General features: G+C 40.1%; 1 protein-coding gene across 1 annotated transcript in view; it reads left to right on the top strand.

The window, feature by feature from the left end:
- The window catches only part of EEIG2 (EEIG family member 2), a 101,878-nt gene extending 82,482 nt beyond the window's left edge, over window positions 1-19,396 (top strand). The window contains exons 6-11 of the mRNA XM_059900724.1: window positions 7,802-7,905; window positions 11,223-11,318; window positions 11,761-11,950; window positions 12,054-12,181; window positions 12,989-13,058; window positions 19,035-19,396. Coding sequence (XP_059756707.1) covers window positions 7,802-7,905; window positions 11,223-11,318; window positions 11,761-11,950; window positions 12,054-12,181; window positions 12,989-13,058; window positions 19,035-19,077 — 631 coding nt within the window. The 3' untranslated portion in view covers window positions 19,078-19,396. The remainder of the gene's footprint in view (window positions 1-7,801; window positions 7,906-11,222; window positions 11,319-11,760; window positions 11,951-12,053; window positions 12,182-12,988; window positions 13,059-19,034) is intronic.
- Window positions 19,397-20,543: the final 1,147 nt, after the last annotated feature.

A 20,543-nucleotide genomic window follows, 5' to 3' on the forward strand; every position in this document is an offset into this window, starting at 1 on the left:
TTTACAATTGTTATATCTTCTTCTTGGATTGATCCCTTGATCATTATGTAGTGTTCTACTTTGTCTCTTGTAATAGTCTTTATTTTAAAGTCTATTTTGTTTGATATGAGAATTGCTCCTCCAGCTTTCTTTTGATTTCCATTTGCATAGAATATCTTTTTCCATCCCCTCACTTTCAGTCTGTATGTGTCCCTAGGTCTGAAGTGGGTCTCTTTTAGACAGCATATATATGGGTCTTGTTTTTGTATCCATTCAGCAAGCCTGTGTCTTTGGTTGGAGGATTTAATCCATTTACATTTAAGTTAGTTATCAATATGTATGTTCCTATATCCATTTCTTAATTGTTTTAGGTTTGTTATTGTAGGTATTTTCCTTCTCTTGTGTTTCCTGCCTAGAGAAGTTCCTTTAGCATTTGTTGTAAAGCTGGTTTGGTGGTGCTGAATTCTCTTAGCTTTTGCTTGTCTGTAAAGGTTTTAATTTCTCCGTCGAATCTGAATGAGATCCTTGCTGGGTAGAGTAATCTTGGTTTTATCACTTTATTTTATTTTTTTAACATCTTTATTGGAGTATAATTGCTTTACAATGGTGTGTTAGTTTCTGCTATATAACAAAGTGAATCAGCTATATATATACATATATCCCCATATCCCCTCCCTCTTACATCTCCCTCCCACCCTCCCTATTGCATCCCTCTAGGTGGACACAAAGCACCGAGCTGATCTCCCTGTACTACGTGGCTGCTTCCCAGTAGCTATCTGTTTTACATTTGGTAGTGTATATATGTCCATGCCACTCTCTCACTTCGTCCCAGCTTCCCCTTCCCCTTCCCCATGTCCTCAGGTCCATTCTCTAAGTCTACGTCTTTATTCCTGTCCTGCCCCTAGGTTCTTCAGAACCCTTTTTTTTTTTTTTGTAGATTCCATATATATGTGTTAGCATTCGGTATTTGTTTTCCTCTTTCTGACTTACTTCACTCTCTATGACAGTCTCTAGGTCCACCCACCTCACTACAAATAACTCAATTTCGTTTCTTTTTATGGCTGAGTAATATTCCATTGTATATATGTGCCACATCTTCTTTATCCATTCATCTGTTGATGGACACTTAGGTTGCTTCCATGTCCTGACTATTGTAAATAGAGCTGCAATGAACATTGTGGTACATGACTCTTTTTGAATTATGATTTTCTCAGGGTATATGCCCAGTAGTGGGATTGCTGGGTCGTATGGTAGTTTTATTGTTCGTTTTTTAAGTAACCTCCATACTGTTCTCCATAGTGCCCTTTCATCACTTTAAATGTGTCCTGCCACTCCCTGCTGGCTTGCAGAGTTTCTGCTGAAAGATCAGCTGTTAACCTTATGGGGATTCCCTTGTATGTTATTTGTTGCTTTTCCCTTGCTGCTTTTAATATTTTTTCTTTGTATTTAATTTTTGATAGTTTGATTATTATATGTCTTGGCATGTTTCTCCTTGCAGTTATCGTGTATGGGACTCTCTGCACTTCCGGGACTTGACTGATGGTTTCCTTTCCTATGTTAGGGAAATTTTCAACTATAATCTCTTCAAATAGTTTCTCAGACCCTTTCTTTTTCTCTTGTTCTTCTGCGACGCCTATAATTCAAATGTTGGTGCATTTAATGTTGTCCCAGTGACCTCTGAGAGTGTCCTCAGTTCTTTTCATTCTTTTGTCTTTATTCTGCTGTGCGGTAGTTATTTCCACTATTTTATCTTCCAGGTCACTTATCTGTTCTTCTGCCTCAGTTATTCTGCTGTTGATTCCTTCTAGTGAATTTTTAATTTCATTTATTGCATTGTTCATCACTGTTTGTTTGCTCTTTAGTTCTTCTAGGTCCTTGTTAAATGTTTCTGGTGTTTTCTCCATTCTATTCCCAAGATTTTGGATCATCTTTACTATCATTACTCTGAATTCTTTTTCAGGTAGACTGCCTATTTCCTCTTCATTTGTTTGGTCTGTTGGGTTTTTACCTTGCTCCTTCATCTGCTGCATATTTCTCTGTCTTCTCATTTTGTTTACCTTACTGTGTTTGGGGTATCCTTTTCGCAGGCTGCAGGTTCGTAGTTCCTTTTGTTTTTGGTGTCTGCCCATAGTGGGTGAGGTTGATTCAGTGGATTGTGTAAGCTTCCTGGTGGAGAGGACTGGTGCCTGTGTTCTGGTAGGTGGGGCTGTATCTTGTCTTGCTGGTAGGCAGGCCACATCTGGTGGTGTGTTTTGGGATGTCTGTGAACTTAGTATGATTTTAGGCCGCCTCTCTGCTAATGGGTGGGGTTGTGTTCCTGTCTTGCTAGTTGATTTGCATGGGACATCCAGCACTGGAACGTGCTGGCCGTTGGGTGGAGCTGGGTCTTAGTGCTGAGACAGAGATCTCTGGGAGAGCTCTCACCGATTGATATTACATGGGGCCGGGAGGTCTCTGGTGATCCAATGTCCTGAACTTGGCTCTCCCACGTCAGAGGCTCAGGCCTGACACCAAGGCGGAGCACCAAGACCCTGTCAGCCACACGCCTCAGAAGAAAGGAAGAAAAAAAGAAAGAAAAGAAAATTATTAAAATAAAAACATTTTAAAAATAATAATAATGAAAAAAAGAAAGAGCAACCAAACCAATAAACAAATCCACCAATGATAACAAGCACTAAAGACTATACTAAGATAAACATAAAAATCAGTCGCAGACAGCAGACCCCAAGTCTACAGTTGCTCCCAAAGTCCACTGCCTCAATTTTGGGATGATTCATTGTCTATTCAGGTTTGATGCAGGGTGCATCAAGTTTATTGTGGGGGTTTAATCTGCTGCTCCTGAGGCTGCTGGGGGAGATTTCCCTTTCTCTTCTTTGTTCGAACAGCTCCTGGGGTTCAGCTTTGGTTTTGGCCCACCTCTGTGTGTAGGCTGCCCTTGGGCATCTGTTCCAGCCCAGACAGGATGGGGTTAAAGGAGCCGCTGATTAGGGAGCTCTGGCTCACTCGTGCTGGGGGGAGGGAGGCGTACGGTAGTTATAATTGGAATGCGGGGCGAGCTTGTGGAGGCAGAGGCCGGCGTGATGTTTCAACAGCCTGAGGTGCACCTTGTGTTCTCCCAGGGAACTTGTCCCTGGATCACAGGTTCCTGGCAGTGGCGTGTTGCACAGGCTCCCGGGGGAGTGTGGATAGTGACCTGCGCTTGCACACAGGCTTCTTGGTGGCTGCAGCAGCAGCATTAGCATTTCATGCTTGTCTCTGGTGTCCGAGCTGATAGCCGTGGCTCACGCCCATCTCTGGAGCTCGTTTAGGCGGTGCTCTGCCTTCTGTGGGCAGACAGGGAAGGAATCCCCTCTCCTCGTGCCCCCTGAAACAATGGTCTCTTGCCTCTTCTGCAGGTCCAGACTTTTTCCCGGACTCCCTCCCGGCTAGCTGTGGTGCACTAGCCCCCTTCAGGCTGTGTTCACGCAGCCAACCTCAGTCCTCTCCCTGGGATCTGACCTCTGAAGCCTGAGCCTCAGCTCCCAGCCCCCACCCTGGTGGGTGAGCAGACAAGCCTCTCAGGCTGGTGAGTGCTGGTCGGCACCGATCCTCTGTGCGGGAATCTCTCCGCTTTGCCCTCCGCACCCCTGTTGCTACACTCTCCTCCATGGCTCCGAAGCTTCCCCCCCACCCACCTCCCATCCCGGTCAGTGAAGGGGCTTCCTAGTGTGTGGAAACTTCCTCCTTCACAGCTCCCTCCGAGAGGTGCAGGTCCCATCCCTATTCTTTTGTCTCTGTTTTTTCTTTTTTCTTTTGCCCTACCCAGGTATGTGGGGAATTTCTTGCCTTTGGGGAAGTCTGAGGTCTTCTGCCAGCAGTTCAGTAGGTGTTCTGTAGGAGTTATTCCACATGTAGATGTATTTCTGATGTATTTGTGGGGAGGAAGGTGATCTCCATGTCTTACTCCTCTGCCATCTTGAAGGTCCCCTACTATTGAAGTGTTTTAAATCAGACAGTAACATGTTCATATGCACATTTCAGAAAGACCACAGTAAGAGTAGCATGGAATAGAGGTAGGCAGACTAGCTAAGAGACTCTTGCACTCATCCAGGTACAGAGGCCAAACTCAATTGGTGGAGGCAGAGAAGAGATCATGAATAGGAAAAATGTTCAGAGAGAATCTGTGGGGTGTGGAAATTGATTGGATATGAAGAAAAGTGAATAGGAAGGAGACAGAGGCAATATCTAGAATTCTAGTTTTGGTGACTTTTTTTTTTTTTTTTTTTTTGTGGTCCACACCATGCAGCTTGCAGGGCCATGGAAGTGAAAGCGTGAAATCCTAACCATTAGGCCACCAGGGAACTCCTTTTTTTTTTTTTTTTTAATCGAAGTATAATTGATTTACAATATTGTGTTAGTTTCAGTTATACAGCAGAGTGCTTCAGTTATGTATATTTTTTCATATTATTTTCCATTATAGGTTATTATTAGATATTGTATATAATTCCCTGTGCTATACAGTAAATTCTTGATGCTTATCTATTTAATGTATAGTAGTTTGTGTCTGTTAATCCCATACTCCTAATTTATCCCTCCCTTTCCCCTTTGGTAACCATAAATTTGTTTTCTATGTCTGTGAGTCTCTTTCTGTTTTATATATAGATTCATTGTATTATTTTTTTGACTCCACATTTAAATGATATAATGTTTGTCTTTGTCTGACTTACTTCACTAAGTGTAATATTCTCCAAGTTCATCCATGTTGCTGCATATGGCAATATTTCATTTTTTTATGGCTGAGTAATATTCCATTATATATATATATGTACACCACATCTTCTTAAGCCAGTCGTCTGTTGATGGGCACTTGGGTTGTTCCCATGTCTTGGCTATTGTGAATAGTGCTGCTATGAACTTTGGGGTGCTTATTATGTCAGAGAATGTTTTGCCTATGTTCTCTTCTAGGAGTTTTATGGCATCATGTCTTATATTTAGGTCTTTAAACCATTTTGAGTTTATTTTTGTATATGGTGTGAGGCAGTATTCTAATTTCATTGATTACATGTAGCTGTCCAGCTTTCCCAACACCACTTGTTGAAGGGACTGCCTTTTTTCCATCATATATTGTTGTCTCCTTTGTCAGGTTAATTGACTATAAGTGTGTGGATTTATTTCTGGGCTCTCCATTCTGTTCCATTAAATCTGTATATCTGTTTTTGTGCCAGTACCACACTGTTTTGATTACTGTAGCTTTGTAGTATAGTCTGAAGTCTGGAAGGGTTATGCCTCCACCTTTGTTCTTTTTTCACAGGATCACTTTGGCAATTCTGGGTCTTTGTGGTTCCATATAAATTTTAGGAGCATTTGTTCTAGTTCTGTGGAAAATGTCATGGGTGGGACTTCCCTGGTGGTGCAATGGTTAAGAATCTGCTTGCCAATGCAGGGGACACGGGTTCTAACCCTGGTCCAGGAATATCCCACATGCTGCGGAGCAACTAAGCCCATGCAGCACAACCACTGAGCCTGTGCTCTAGAGCCTGCGAGCCACAGCTACTGAGCCCATGTGCCACAACTACTGAAGCCCACGTGCCTAGAGCCCATGCTCTGCAACAAGAGAAGCCACTGCAATGAGAAGCCTGCACACCGCAACGAAGAGTAGCCCCTGCTCACCACAACTAGAGAAAGCCTGTGCACAGCAACGAAGACCCAATGCAGAAAAGGGAACCCTCTTGCACTGTTGGTGGGAATGTAAATTGATACAGCCACTATGGGGAACAGTATGGAGGTTCCTTAAAAAACTAAAAATAGAACTGCCATACAACCCAGCAATCCCACTGCTGGGCATATACCCAGAGAAAATCATTATTCAAAAAGACACATGCACCCCAATGTTCATTGCAGCACTATTTGCAATAGCCAGGTCATGGAAGCAAACTAAATGCCCATCAACAGACGAATGGATAAAGAAGATGTGGTACATATGTACAGTGGAATATTACTCAGCCATAAAAAGGAACGAAATTGGGTCATTTGTAGAGACATGGATGGACCTAGAGACTGTCATACAGAGTGAAGTAAGTCAGAAAGAGAAAAACAAATATATATTAACGCATATATGTGGAATCTAGAAAAATGTCACAGATGAACTGGTTTGCAAGGCAGAAATAGAGACACAGATGTAGAGAACAAACATATGGACACCAAGCAGGGAAAGCAGGGTGGGTGGTGGTAGGATGAATTGGGAGATTGGGATTGACATATATACACTAATATGTATAAAATAGATAGCTAATAAGAACCTACTGTATAAAATAAATAAAATAAAATTCAAAAAAATTAATTAATTTTTTAAAAATCCATTAAAACGAAAGAAAATGTCGTGGGTATTTTGATAGGGATTGCTTTGAATCTATAGATCGCTTTGGGTAGTATGGCCATCTTAACAATATTCTTCCAATCCAAGGACATGAGATTTCTTTCCATTTCTTTGAATCATCTTCAGTTTCCTTTATCAATGTTTATAGTTTTCAGCATATAAGTTGTTCACCTCTTTGGTTAAATTTATTCCTAGGGTTGTTTTTTTTTGTTTTTCTTTTTACCCAGTTTTAAACGGGATTTTTTTTTCACTTTCTCTTTCCTATATTTCATTGTTAGGGTAAAGAAATGCAGCTGATTTCTGTATATTAATCTTGTATCCTGCTACCTTTGAATTCATTTATTTGTTCTAATAGTTTTTGTGTGGAGACAGAGGCAATATCTAGGATTCTAGTTTTGGTGACTTTTGGATTATAATGGCATTCACAGAGAAGGGGAATATAGGAAGAAAACAGATTTGGGGAAAGAGTATGAGTTTAGTTGGACAAAAACTTGCAGGATAAATATCCTGCATATCCCAATAGGATATGCAGTTTTGAAATTTAGGAGACCCTGGGATAGGAATAATCTATCAATTAAATAGGTTTAATGGCAGTCTTAAATGTCTATATTCCCAAGGACCTGAATAGCCTGAATTGAACTAATACAGTAAGATTTTAAGAATTGCCATATAATGGATCAACTTCATGATCCCCCTTCAACCGCCTTCCTATTTTATTTCAGGTGACCAAGGGATAGTCTCTAGGAAGATGTGATTTTCCTCTCAGTAACCAACTCAAAAGATTAAGGATGTTCTCTTAAAAAAAAAAAAGTTCTTAGAACTCAATCTTGCCCCTCCCTGCTTCACACCTTCTACATGGAGATGGGAGCCTTGAATGAGCCAGTGAAAATCTATCCATCATCTACTCCCAGAGAATCCAGCCCAAAATATCAAATCTAAACAACTGGGGCTCTTTATAGACTCTCCCTGGGGCAGGTGGACTGTTCACAGGGAAGAAGGAAGAAGATAAAATCATGGATAATTTAAGTTAACGGAGCCAACAAGAGATCTTAGGCACCAGAGCCGGAGGCATGAGGTATCCCCTCCAGCCTCAGCTGCCAAGGGGCTTGTGCCACCACCTCCATCTCACAGAAACATCCCTGCCTGGCCTGAGAGTAGAGCTGACGAAGCGCCCTCCACCGACACTGCTGAGAACATACCTCCTCTCTTTTCCCGAAGCAGTGCCCTTTCTGGTCTCACTTTTTTTGTTGTGTAAAAACCCGTTTTTCCCCAGTGAATTTTATTCAGGTTTTGAGGATGTTCATACATTATTTGTTGATTTTTGTCACTTTCATCCTCAAGGAGGCAGCATCACCAGGCACCTTACTAAGGCTGTGTAGTAACTACGCAACCAATCTCTTAACAATATTTCGAACTTTCAGATTCACCAGAAATCAAGTTCTGACCCTTAGAAATGTTTATTTACAGGCCTCCTTCTACATCAATGTCTATACCAATTGCTGGTGAATCTGAATCTCTGGAAGAAGATAGAAAAGGTGGAGAGACTCTCAAAATTCATCTTGGGATAGCAGGTATGGATGTGTCGCTTACTGGTTTTTCAGTTTGTGAGAAACAGTACTACCCTAAAAGTTTCCCAACGTCCCTCCCAGATTTAAAATTCTGTGGGTATATATGACTTGAAATGGGCCAATAATTATCAGCAGTTTCAATTATGCAATTTTTGTTTAAGCCAATGCTTCATTTTGTCTAAATGGCGTGTTATCCTCTGACCGATTAAAAGCTAAATGTTGCAGTGACACTCCCACTCCCACCACTGTATGCCTCTACTCCCCACAGAACGACAGGACACAACAGGATTGTTCCCGTTCCACATGCCCAGCAACTTCTGCCAGTCACCTCTCAGGTGGCGCTTCTCTTCCATGAATCACGTACCCTCTGTCATTGGTTCCCAAACATTAGTGCACATCAGAATCACCTGGTGGCTTGTTAAACCATAGATTGCTGACACTGCAGCCAGAGTTTTTGATTAAGTAAATCTAGGTTGGGGCCTGAAAACTGCATGACTAAGTTCCCAGGTGATGCTGCTGGGCGCCAGGCCACACCTTGGGGGCCACTTCTCCAGGCAAACACCCGGTCATAGGCTGCTCCCCGAGCTAAAAGCAGGTGGGGGAATGTCAAGTTGACTGGGGAAAAAAGCATTTATGAGCTTCCTTTTTTCTCCCACGCTGTGTGACCGGGTTTATTATTTGAAAGAATGAAAAGAAAGGTGTAGTGATGTGATTCACATTTTCACCACTTTTCAGATTGCAAAGATAAGATTTCTTATGCATAATAAGGATTCTCAAATTTCCTGATTTGGGATCAGTGAATCCTTTGTGTACTTTTAACTCTTCCATTAGCTCCTTGTCTTCAGTATTTAAATATTATGAATTCTTTCTCATGTTGGAAACCAAACACTCATTAGCCCTACATCCTTCTCTATCTACTGCTCTCCCATAGGCTCGCACTCTCCTTCCCCCACCATCCCCCGCCCTCTTTCTCTCAGACTTGTTATAACCAAACTTCTAGGAAGAATGTACTGCCCATTTATTCCTAAACACATGTGTGGTCTGGCTTCTGCATTCTGCCCTGTCTTGATGATGTCTCCAAGAACATGACTGTCAAATCCTGTGGGCATTTTTTTCTGCTCTCATCTGAATAAATTGGCCATTTATTCTTTCTGGAAGCCTTCTCTTCCCTTGGCTCCCACCTCTTTGCTCTAGCTTGTCAGAGGCTTCTTTATCTTCTTCCACCTTCCTGTTAAAATATCGATACTCTCCAGGATTTGGTTCCCTCCACTCACTCTCCCTGGGTGATGGCATCTGTACCTGGGATTTAACTATCACACAAATGTAAATGTGATCATGTAAATATGAGTTAATATGTTTGATTTACAAATTCGTGTTGCCTCCAGGCCTCCGTCCTGACCACAGGCACATATTTCCAAATGCTTTTTGGAAAGGTCCACTTTATGTCACATTAGACTGAAACCCATCTGTTTATCCTTTTTTCTCAGCAAGCTTCTAAGTTCTTCGTGATCAGGTCTTAATTTTTCTTTGTATCAACAGCATAATGGCCAGGGACACAGCAGAAATTCCATGAATAGTGAATGGGTGTCCTCAGGTGTCTCAAATTCCACATACCCAGCACGCCGTCTTCCTAACTCTTCCCCCTGTATTTTCTGTTGCAGTTATCCTGGCACACACTTCTAGTTAGTAATTAAGCACTGTCACTTGTGCCTGCTCAACATCTCTCAGCTGAATTATTATGAAAATCTTCCCTCCTTCACCCCCTGTTCATCCTGCTGCCAAAGTGATCTTCCCAAAATGTCAATCTGGTCAAGTCACACCCTTTCTTAAAGCCATTGAATTATTTCCTTCCTTAAACCCATAGGAAAAGGTCCTTCATTATCAGGCATCTGCTCGTCTCTCTCTTTCCTTCCGTCATCTACACCACTACCCTATATGCCAACTTTACCAAACTGTTTGCTTTCCTACAGACAAGGCATGCCTTTCCCTATGCTTTTCCCTGCCTAGGCTAGCCGAGAAATTCCTATGTATTGTTAAAGACCTGGAGTTAACCTCCTCTATGAAGTTGTTCCTTCATTACCAAGTAGTGTTCGATGCATTTGTCCTTTGGAGCTCTTGATAGCTTCTTTTTGGTGCTTGTATTTTGGTACTTGCCACGTTGTATTATAACTGCTTCTACTCTAAACTGTGAAGCATATATTTTATCTTATTTATTTTGTACCCCTATATCTTGTACAGTATTGGGCCCTGACCTGGTAAGAGCTTAATAAATATTTATTGAATGAATACATTTTGAAAACCAGTAAATAAATGGATGAATTAAGATCTGAGCCAATGCTAGGAGTAAAGTATATAACTCTTGATATGAACCAACTCTTTTAGTTCAGAATTTGCTGTGGCCAAACATTTGGGCTTAGGACCCCTGTCAAGCAGGGCTAGGGATGCTGGTTTGGATTTGTACCTTACAGTCTGTCCAGAAATGAGAAACCCTTTGCAGAAGGGCCAGGTCGCTCCAGTAGCTTACTTATTTGGCAGCATTTGTTGGCCCATCTATGTTCAATATCATTTATAGAACTGCTGCTATAATTGCTGTGTTACTCAGTTGGTTTCTTTTTGCCTCTAAGTCAAAAACAGTTCTAGTTTCCAAATATTTCACCCTAATGAAAATGGTCACAGTTCTGCATTCTGTGGAAGAAGCCTAGTTCTGGAAGTACATAATTGGCATCTGGAATATGCACATTATTAGGAAAGTAATAGAAATAGCTTTGACACTGCTTTTTTTGTACATTTACTTTGAAACTGAATACTATAATCAACTTCTGAAGAACCTTATTCTCAGTGCTACATCACACGCTGTGTTGATGTAAACCACAGACATCTGTCCAAATTATAGCCTAGCACCAGCATCACTAACACAAAGTACCAAAGTGCTCTTTAGTCTACTGTCGTGATGGATTTGGGGAGCAAGATTTCCTCAAAAACCAACCAAAAACCTGGCAATTTTGTGAGAATTTATAAGAATCCATCTGACTCCTTTTTATAAGAGAAATACTAAATATAAAAACTGAAATAGTTTTATTTAAGATAGAATGCTATTAAATCTTATGAAAAGTACTATAGCACTTCAGTAAACTGAGGTATTTAAGTTCTTTGCACAGTATTTCTTGCAGCATGGTTGTTTACATTGTACTGATTTAAAGGGATTTCTTTCACTCTGTAACTTGATAATGAACTTAGTTTCTAAAATACGTAGATTAGAATACAAATCGACCATTGACTTGTTGACAGTAATAGTAACATTATGTTATGACGTATTGCAGATCTCTCAGCAAAGAGTGCCTCTGTTCCAGATGAACTTGGTGCCTGTGGACATTCTAGAACATCAAGCTATGCAAGCCAGCAGTCAAAAGTATCAGGTAGAGGCTGAGTGAAGTTGAATTGCTCTGAAGGGACTTGGAATTGCTATGGTGCGGGAGGAGAATGTTTGGTTGCAGTGTGTGGGTTTTTTTGGGTTTTTTTTTAATAAATTTATTTATTTATTTTTGGCTGTGTTGGGTCTTCGTTTCTGTGCGAGGGCTTTCTTTAGTTGCAGCGAGCGGGGGCCACTCTTCATCGCGGTGCGCGGGCCTCTCACTATCGCGGCCTCTCTTGTTGGGAGCACAAGCTCCAGACACGCAGGCTCAGTAGTTGTGGCTCACGGGCCTAGTTGCTCCGCGGCATGTGGGATCTTTCCAGACCAGGGCTCGAACCCGTGTCCCTTGCATTGGCAGGCGGATTCTCAACCACTGCACCACCAGGGAAGCCCTGCAGTGTGTGTTTGATACTAGTGTTACATCCAGAGTGATTTTTCTCTCACAGGATATAGCTCTTGCCACTCCCGGTCATCTAGTTTCTCTGAGCTCTGCCACAGGAGAAATACCTCAGTGGGAAGTACATCAACAGGAATTGAAAGTATTCTAGAGCCATGTGATGAAATTGAGCAGAAGATAGCTGGACCAAATCTTGATACAGCTGATAAAGAAGATGCAGCTTCAGAAACACTCAACAGGTATCATTTTGGTCTCAGTTTAAATGGAAAAAAGAAAAAAAAAAACACTTTTTTTTCATAACGTAATAAAAAAGGAGGAAATTTTTAAAAATTATTTTCAAAGATGCCCAGTGAAACAAGATTCTGTAGAATCTCAGCTGAAGCGAGTTGATGACACCAGAGTGGATGCAGATGATATTGTGGAGAAAATATTACAAAGTCAAGACTTCAGCCTAGATTCCAGTGCAGAAGGTGTGTAGATAACCATTAAGTATATATGGATGTACGTGACCGTGACCCGGGTTTGTATAATCAATGTGGTCAGCAGTAAAGAGTCAGTACATTATGATACTGAGTGTTGGGTATTTGTAAAATAAATTTCACACCCATAAAAATCTGAAGATAACTTTTTAGTTAATTTGTCAATGGATATTAAATTTGGAAAAGAATTAACTTTAGTTTAAAGATATCAATTTTAAAGAAAACTTTTATTGTATTTTTTAACTATGCATCAATGTCTGCCATGATTATATACCTTATGACAGATATCTACATCTGCTTTGTCATAACTGGGCATAAGTACCTCAAGTCACTGTTGCAATTTGGAAGGTTAGGTGGTGATCTTAAAGTGATAGTGAGTAACAGAATGCCTCATTCCCTCCTTAGCATTTTCACTGAAACTGAAAATTTACATGCCACCAATTTGAAAGTTATAATTATTCATGCTGGTGTGAATAGAGAGCAGTTAACAATGGACTTAGTTTCGTTATATAACTGGTTGTAAAGAGAAATAATTAAACCCTACTTGAGGAAATTTGTAGGAACAGCTGTCTTCTTTACTCGGCTTTAAGAAAAACAGCTTTAAGAAAGTTAACAAGAAGTAACTATTAGGATATCTTTTAAACTGCCTGCTTTAAAACATGTATGTAGTTCTTTTTTTAAGTTTTTATTTCTTTAACAAAACTGAAATGTAAAATGTGAATTTATTATAATATGAATATTATTTGACAATAATCTAATAATTGTACCTGTAACAAATATTGTAAATGTGTATTGCAGAAGAAGGACTGAGGTTATTTGTGGGTCCTGGGGGAAGTACAACCTTTGGCAGTCATCATCTTCCAAACAGGTATGTAGTCCAAAGAGTATCTTACTAAAATAAAGAATAGACTGACTTTTTCTTTTAAATGCTCATGAGTGGAAGATGAAGGTTACAAAGTTTGTATTAGATTGAGGCTAGAAAGCACAATATTAGTAGTTCCATGAGAAGAATTACAGCTCTTAGTGTAGCTCTTAGTTTTCCTTATCCTGAATATGTTTGAAATTGTATTTTATAAGTTTGTTGACTTCCTTAGATGTATTTTTAGAATGTATTAGTAGAGAACTGGTAGAGCACCGGGCAAGCTGCAGTATAAAAAGGACATTTAGAAAAGAGTTCTTAAGTCTGATATCTTAGAGCAAAGCAAAATTATATTTTCAATCAGTGGTCTTGTCTGTTATGAGCAGTTACACAACCACTCAGTAGCAGACACTGATATTAATCTTTTTTGTACTCTCTTTTCTGCGCCCCACTAGAGCCTAACATACATATTAAGAAAAATAAGTTTGGAAAACTAATCTTCATGTTGGTAGTTATTTAGATTCAGATGAGGAAAAGGCAGCTGCCAGACTTAGCATTCCGGTTCCCAGCACTGCAGCAGATGATAGTGAGCACAGATGCTGAGGACACCTGAGAAATTCTGATCACTCCACTGCCTCCCCACAGCCTGATCCCTCTGCACCCAGTACCCAGTATTTCTGTGGAGTATTTACGTAGAATTCCAGCACCGCGACAGTCTAAGTCAGAGTTGCAGGGGGAGGGAGCCCCCTTGGTCCAAGACAGTTATTTTATTCTCTAATGCTCAAAACCAGAAAGAACGTTTAATTCATTTCTTCTACCAATACTCATTTTATTGCGTGCCTCCTATGCGTCCAGCACATTGCAGGGCCCGAAGGATACAAAGGAGCCAACACCTACGTCAGCAACTAACTACCTTCAGATGTGATAGGTGGGAATAAAAAGGTGTTGTGGAGGAGGAGTTAATTTGAAAAGAGGTTTAGAGAGGAGTAACACAATTTAGACCTTCTGTAACTTTCATTTACTTATCCACTTATTAAATTCAGTAACAATTTATTGGGCCAACTTGTGGGTAAGCGTGCAAAGAAGAAAGACCCAGCTCTTACCCTCAGCTAGATTATAGTCTAGCATGTGAGTTTGGAAAACTACAGCCCGTGGGCCCTGTTGGCTCACTGCCTATTTTTGTAAACAAAGTTTTATTGGAATACAACCCACCCGTTTATGCATTGTCTAAACATATTGTCTGAATTGGCTGCTTTGTGCTACAGTGGGAGCCATGAGCAGTATAACAGAGACTGTGTGGCCCTCCTAAGATATTTGTTATCTGACCCTTTCTAGCAGGTGAGATAGACAAATAAACTAAATTTTATAGTAGTATGATAAATTCTATAATATAGAGAAGTAGAGGAAACTCTGAGATGGCACCTCACTCAGAAAGAGAAAACTTCCTGGAAAAGTTGACACTTGAAGAGGGTCTTTGGGAGAATAAAAGATAAGTGAGCGGTTACGAAGGGGGTATGTGGAAGACAGATATTCCTGGTAGTAGAAACAAATAGAAGGAACTTAACAGGCATAGTAATTATAATATATAATTATATAATAGTGAATATATAATAATTATAGGCAATACTTATTGAACTTTTATTAGTTATGTGCTGAGCACCATGTGTATGTTTCATTCAATTCTCATCTCTTTCAATACTCAAAAAAATACTATTATTAGTTTTTTGTTTTTGTTTTTTTTTTAAACACTTTGGCAGTTTCTTTTCTTATTTATTTATTTTTTTTAATTTATTTATTTACTTTTGGCTGTGTTGGGTCTTCGTTTCTGTGCGAGGGCTTTCTCTAGTTGCGGCAAGCAGGGGCCCCTCTTCATCGTGGTGCACAGGCCTCTCACTATCGCGGCCTCTCTTGTTGGGAGCACAGGCTCCAGACGCGCAGGCTCAGTAATTGTGGCTCACGGGCCTAGTTGCTCCGCGGCATGTGGGATCTTCCCGGACCAGGGCTCGAACCCATGTCCCCTGCATTGACAGGCAGATTCTCAACCACTGTGCCACCAGGGAAGCCCCTATTATTAGTTTTTTAAAAGAAGAAACAAAGATAAAAAGAGGTTAAGGAAGTTTACCCAAGGAAGGCCTTAAAGCTAGTAAGTGTTAAAACCAAGGTTATACCCATGTCTCTTGAGTCTAAAGCCCATTCATTGCACTTAATCATTTTATCTTACTGGCTTATGAATAATATCACCTACTTAGAGAATGCCCATAAACAGGTTTTTCTAAGGAGGTGGGGCATGTGAAATGGAGTTGTGGGACATGAGGCTGGGAAGTATCTTGAAGACAGGTTGTAAAGGGCCTCCGTCACCATAACAAAATGTTTACCCTTCTTGTGTACACTGGGGAGCCATTGGTCATTCTTCAGCAGGGAACTGACCTATCAGATTGGCATTTTAGAAAAGTAACTGGCCATAATTTTGAGGGTAGATAGGAGCAGGGAAAGACTAGTAGCAGGGAACAGGTAGAAGAATGACATTTATAAGGACAATGATATGTATGGTAGAGAAAATGTGTTTTTGAGTTAAAGAGACAGGTTCACATCTTAACCAGACCACTTTGGGAGTAAATCATTTAACTTCAGTTGAACTTACTCTATTGAAAAATGTGATCATATGCCTACTTCATGGAGTTGTTTTAAAGTATAAATGACATGATATACTCAGTAAGCCCTAGCTATTATTATTTTAGGTGGAGAAACAGCAAAAGCTACAGTTCCAACCAAAAGGAACCAAAATAAGAAACACATGGGCTATCTCATTAGACTGCTCAGGGTCCAGTCATAGCTCTTCCACTATTGACTTTACAGTGTTAGTAAACTCTCTGTAAGCCTCATTTTCCTCACCTGCAAAATGTGAATGATAAATAAGTTCCGTAACTCATAGGATTTTTGTGAGGGTTAGGTTAGATCATTTTGTAAAGTTATTTAGCACAGTACCTGGCACATAAAAAGTTGTCAATATATGCTAGCTATTTGTGTTGTTACTCAGAGAAAAGAAAGATAATTTCTAGTTGAGAGAGAATCTAGGACCTAGGATATAAAGGCATTTATGTAGTTAAGAATTCTGGCTCCCGTCCTCCTTCCAAATGAATGTTAAAAAAATCACCCAATACATGAAAGCCTAAAGGGACAATTAGGGGTTGAAGTAGATTCACATTACATGCTGAAGAATGTCAGAAACAATGTGTTATGGTGAAAGGAGGATAGGCCATGGAGTCAGATATGGGTTCTGTTCCTGGCTTAGCCATAATTACCCAGCTTAGCCATGATCTTGACATATTGCATCTCTCACTTGCTACCAAAAAGACAGCTGCATCCCTGGGAGAACAACACACGCTCTGGAGTGGGCTGCCTGAGTTCAGTCCCAAGCTCCACCATTTATTAGCTGTGTGTCTTTGGTAAGTTACTTCACTTCTCTCTGCCTCAGTGTCCTCACCTGTAAAATAGTGATGATAATAGAACCCACCTCATAAGAGTTAATACTGTTAAAATTAAACGAGGGAAGACATGGTAATGCTTAGGACAAAATCTGGTATGCAGTAAACACTCAAGTACTTTATATATACTAATTAAAGGTCTGTCTTTCAGAGTTCTTATGGCAGTTAATTTGAACTGTCCATCAAGTACTTGTACACATAGGCTCTCCATAAATAGTGGGTATTCATCAGAGAAGCTAATGTGTTAGTGTTAGATCCATTATGTAAGATAAACTAGTAGCACAGGATGAAACCAGAATCATTTACCTAGGGCACAGAAGAGGCACAAGAACCACAGTTCCAAAAGGGAACCTGTGAGATTGAAGAGAACAGGGCAACAAGTGATAGAGACTTGGGGAGGACTGTTTGCAGTAATCCATTTTAAGTCTAGTGGATACAGCCTGGCCAGCTCAGGGCTGCTTACAGAACCCTGCATGCACCTCCTTGCTTGCCTTTGGGACATTTCATTTCTGACAAGTAGTCTGCTTTCATTTCTGCTTTTATTCCTCTGTGATTTATCTTTCATCTCTGCCTGCTTTTAAGCTTTTCTCTTTACCTCTGGTTTTTAGCAGTTTGGTTATGATGTGCCTTGGCGTGTTTTTCTTTGTGTTTATTCTGCTTAGGGTTCATTGAGCTTCTTGAAGCTGTGGGTTTCCAATTTTCATCAAAATTGGAAATTCTGCAGCCATTATTTTTCTCCACTCCTTCTGGTACCCTGGACTTAAAAATTGTAGCTCCTGCATCCCTGAGCTCTGACCTGAGTCCTCCACTGACAGAGACCACCTAGCTGTATCTGGTCTTACTGATCTCTGGCACACTCAGAGTGAAACGTCAGGTAGTAGTCCCTGACATCTTGACAAATGAGGAGATAGGTGCCTGGTGATAACTTTAAGCAGTAATACCCTCCCACCATGCAATACCACTTTCGCTTTCCTCCTAATCACTCAGGAGGGGTCAGTGAAAGGGTAGAATGATCCTCATCCAAAAATAAATCCAGCTCCCTCAAAAAGACACTGTGTTTACAGGCTTATAGAAAACCTTTATCAGGGGAGTTCGGGGGTTTGTTTGGTTTGGTGTTTTGTTTGTTTCTTTGTTTGGGTTTTTTTGCCGTGCTGCAAGGCTTGCAGGATCTTAGTTCCACAACCAGAGATTGAAATTGAACCCGCGCCCTTAGCAGTGAAAGTGCGGAGTCCTAACCACTGGACTGCCAGGGAAATCCCAGTTTGGATGTTTTGAGCGCTACCTGCCCTGGACTCCTTACATGGTGCCCTGCAATAAACACTGCACTTTCCTTCAGCACCAAAAAAACAAAAACAAAAACCTTATCCTCCCAGACCAAGAAACAATAGACGGAACATGTGTTTATTCCATTATAACGTAAGGCCAAGGTACCAGGTGAATCGACAATAGAAAAAAAAAAACCTGTTGATGAGGTCTTTACTTAATTTAAGTATTTCTAAGTACTTTATTCACAAAGCTTGCAAATTTTAAGTCTTTTAGTATTCTCCATATTTCATTAATAGAGGTCAGTTAGTACCTGGCGTATTAGGGCAAAGGCTAAGCTGCTATAATAAAGAGACCCAAAAATAAAATGGCCAGCCTGGAGGGACCGCTTTGCCCCAGAAGTGATTCATTGATGCAGGCACCTCCATTTTGTCCTCCACCATCCTCCTCACCTGTGTTATCAAAATTGCTACCAGTCCTAGGCAAGCAATGTCCCTTTAAAGCAGGTGAGGCAGAAGTTGGCATATCTCCATTCACATTCCCTGGGGGTGAAACTTAGTCACAAGGCCACACCTGTAGACAAAGGAGTTCAGGAAATGTGGTCTCTAACCAAGCAGGCTGTCCCTAGCTATAACCATGGGAAAGGGGAGAGTAGATGTGGGAGGACAGCCAGCAGTCCGACAAACCAAGCTCGTGAAGAAATAAAGCCCTCTTCAAGATCATTTTCCCTTTTAATCTGCATTAGCATAGATACAATTTACAATACTGACCACTTATAAAGACACTTGCATTTGACTAAAATAATTTTTGCGCTTCCTAGTTAAGTACGTTAAGGCGCCACACTACTAATGCAACTAAAAACTATCATCCATTAAGTCAGCGCAAGACCTGAACTGCTAGAGTCAATATATGCTCCTGGATAAGACCGATTTTAGGATTTATATATAAACATGTTTGCCACAGTGTGTTGATAGGTAAGAATTTGGAAACATTACTAGATTACTGTGGGAATAAGTATGAGGTGATCAGGGACTAGACTAATCCCAGTGTATCAATTATAAACATTCAATACTTCAAGTACTTTCTCTCTGTGATATCTAATATAAACCTTGTGGATATCAAATCAAGTAGAAAATGCCTAATGCACTATCTCTTTGGGGACAAAGTTAACTGGAACAATCTCAAACACTACAGCTCACAAGTTTGAAGTTTTGTTTTGTTTTTTCCCTACTTTTAGGGTGGGGTCTGGAGCTTATGAACAAGTTGTGATCAAACGCTAGAAATCAAGCTGGTGAACTGAAGCTTCCCTGGGGGTTTAAGATATGGGCAGTTGAGCTGTCAAGGCACTTTATTCAAGCACTTATGAGAAAGTGAACCTATTAAAAAAAAATGAAGCATGTTCATCTATCAAGAGGAAAGCCAACACTGATTTCTTCTCTGAAGGTGCCCACCACTCTCCTTTCTCACCCACCAACAGGGAACATCGGAATGGTAGTATCAGGGCAGTGTGCCACGTGTGCTTATAGGTACACAGCTTCTGTGGTCACTGCACATAATAATGAAAAGCCTGCTTATTTTTTCAAAACATCCAGCGGGAAAAACAGCACTATACATCATTATAATTTTAGTGTTGAAGTGTAAAACCTGTGATAGAAGTGCTTGACTGATTTGGGCTCTAATTTTTTAATTTTATGTTTGAGAGACAATAAGTGAAAATAATTTAAACTCTATAAATTTTGCCAAGAATAGATATAATTCCTGTGAAGGAAATATTCCATATTATACTATCACGGTATTGTACTAAGTTCATTCACTCTTTTTGATGCAATATTTGATATAAAATGTGGGTGTTCGTGATTTGGGAAAGTGTTATACTACATTTTAAACATGTAAAATGCTTAATTCTAAATGTATTAGTCATAAATTGAATAACAAGTGTGAGTTATTTAAGTCTGAGATACGTGAATGGGTATAATGCTATTATTATGCAGTATGTATCATTACTTGTTAATATTAGATGAGCTACAGAACTCCCACTAGCACTATATGAGAGACCGAAGTTTAAGACTCCATATGTTAGGCTACCATAAAGCACCCTAATGTAAGAGCTCTGTTAACTAACAGAATAATATCTGATGGTTTCAGGAGTCAAAACTTAGAACAGGAGGAAAATTGTGATATGGTCAGAAACAGAGCTGCCTTTTCTCTGTAAGTTCAGGCTTACATGAAACTGAAAATTATTCCAAGGAGGTAGTGGATAAAGGACAGGGGACAGCCGCTTGACATCACTGACATGGACCCATGGTTTTCTGTTTTCTTCTTTACTGTATCAGAAATTAGTTATTTTGAGGCAAGAATAGAATATAACATACATCAAATAGAGCTTTTACAATAAGAATATCTGATCTGGATCCAGTTAAATAGCACAGCAGATAAACCTTAGGAGTTTTTCTGGTCTTACATGACAGTGTCTGTATGAAAAGATCTTAATTTTCTTGGAATCACTCAGTCACTGAAGAAAAATGTTGATTCTGTAGAACCAGTAATTCCCAGTCCTTACTTTCAAAACCATATCCAAGAAATGTGGTGTGTTAGAATGACTTTGGTCTAATATTTCCATGTTGGCAAAGTAAGAGGGAAAAATATATTATTTTTTTAATTTATTTTTAATATCCAGATTTAGAGGTTTAAACATTTTTGAATAGTTCATGTTAGGTTTTTTTTTTCTTAATATTTCAAGGATTGG

The sequence above is a fragment of the Balaenoptera ricei genome, chromosome 1 (genome assembly GCF_028023285.1).
Source record: "Balaenoptera ricei isolate mBalRic1 chromosome 1, mBalRic1.hap2, whole genome shotgun sequence".
Classification (NCBI taxonomy): Eukaryota; Metazoa; Chordata; class Mammalia; order Artiodactyla; family Balaenopteridae; genus Balaenoptera; species Balaenoptera ricei.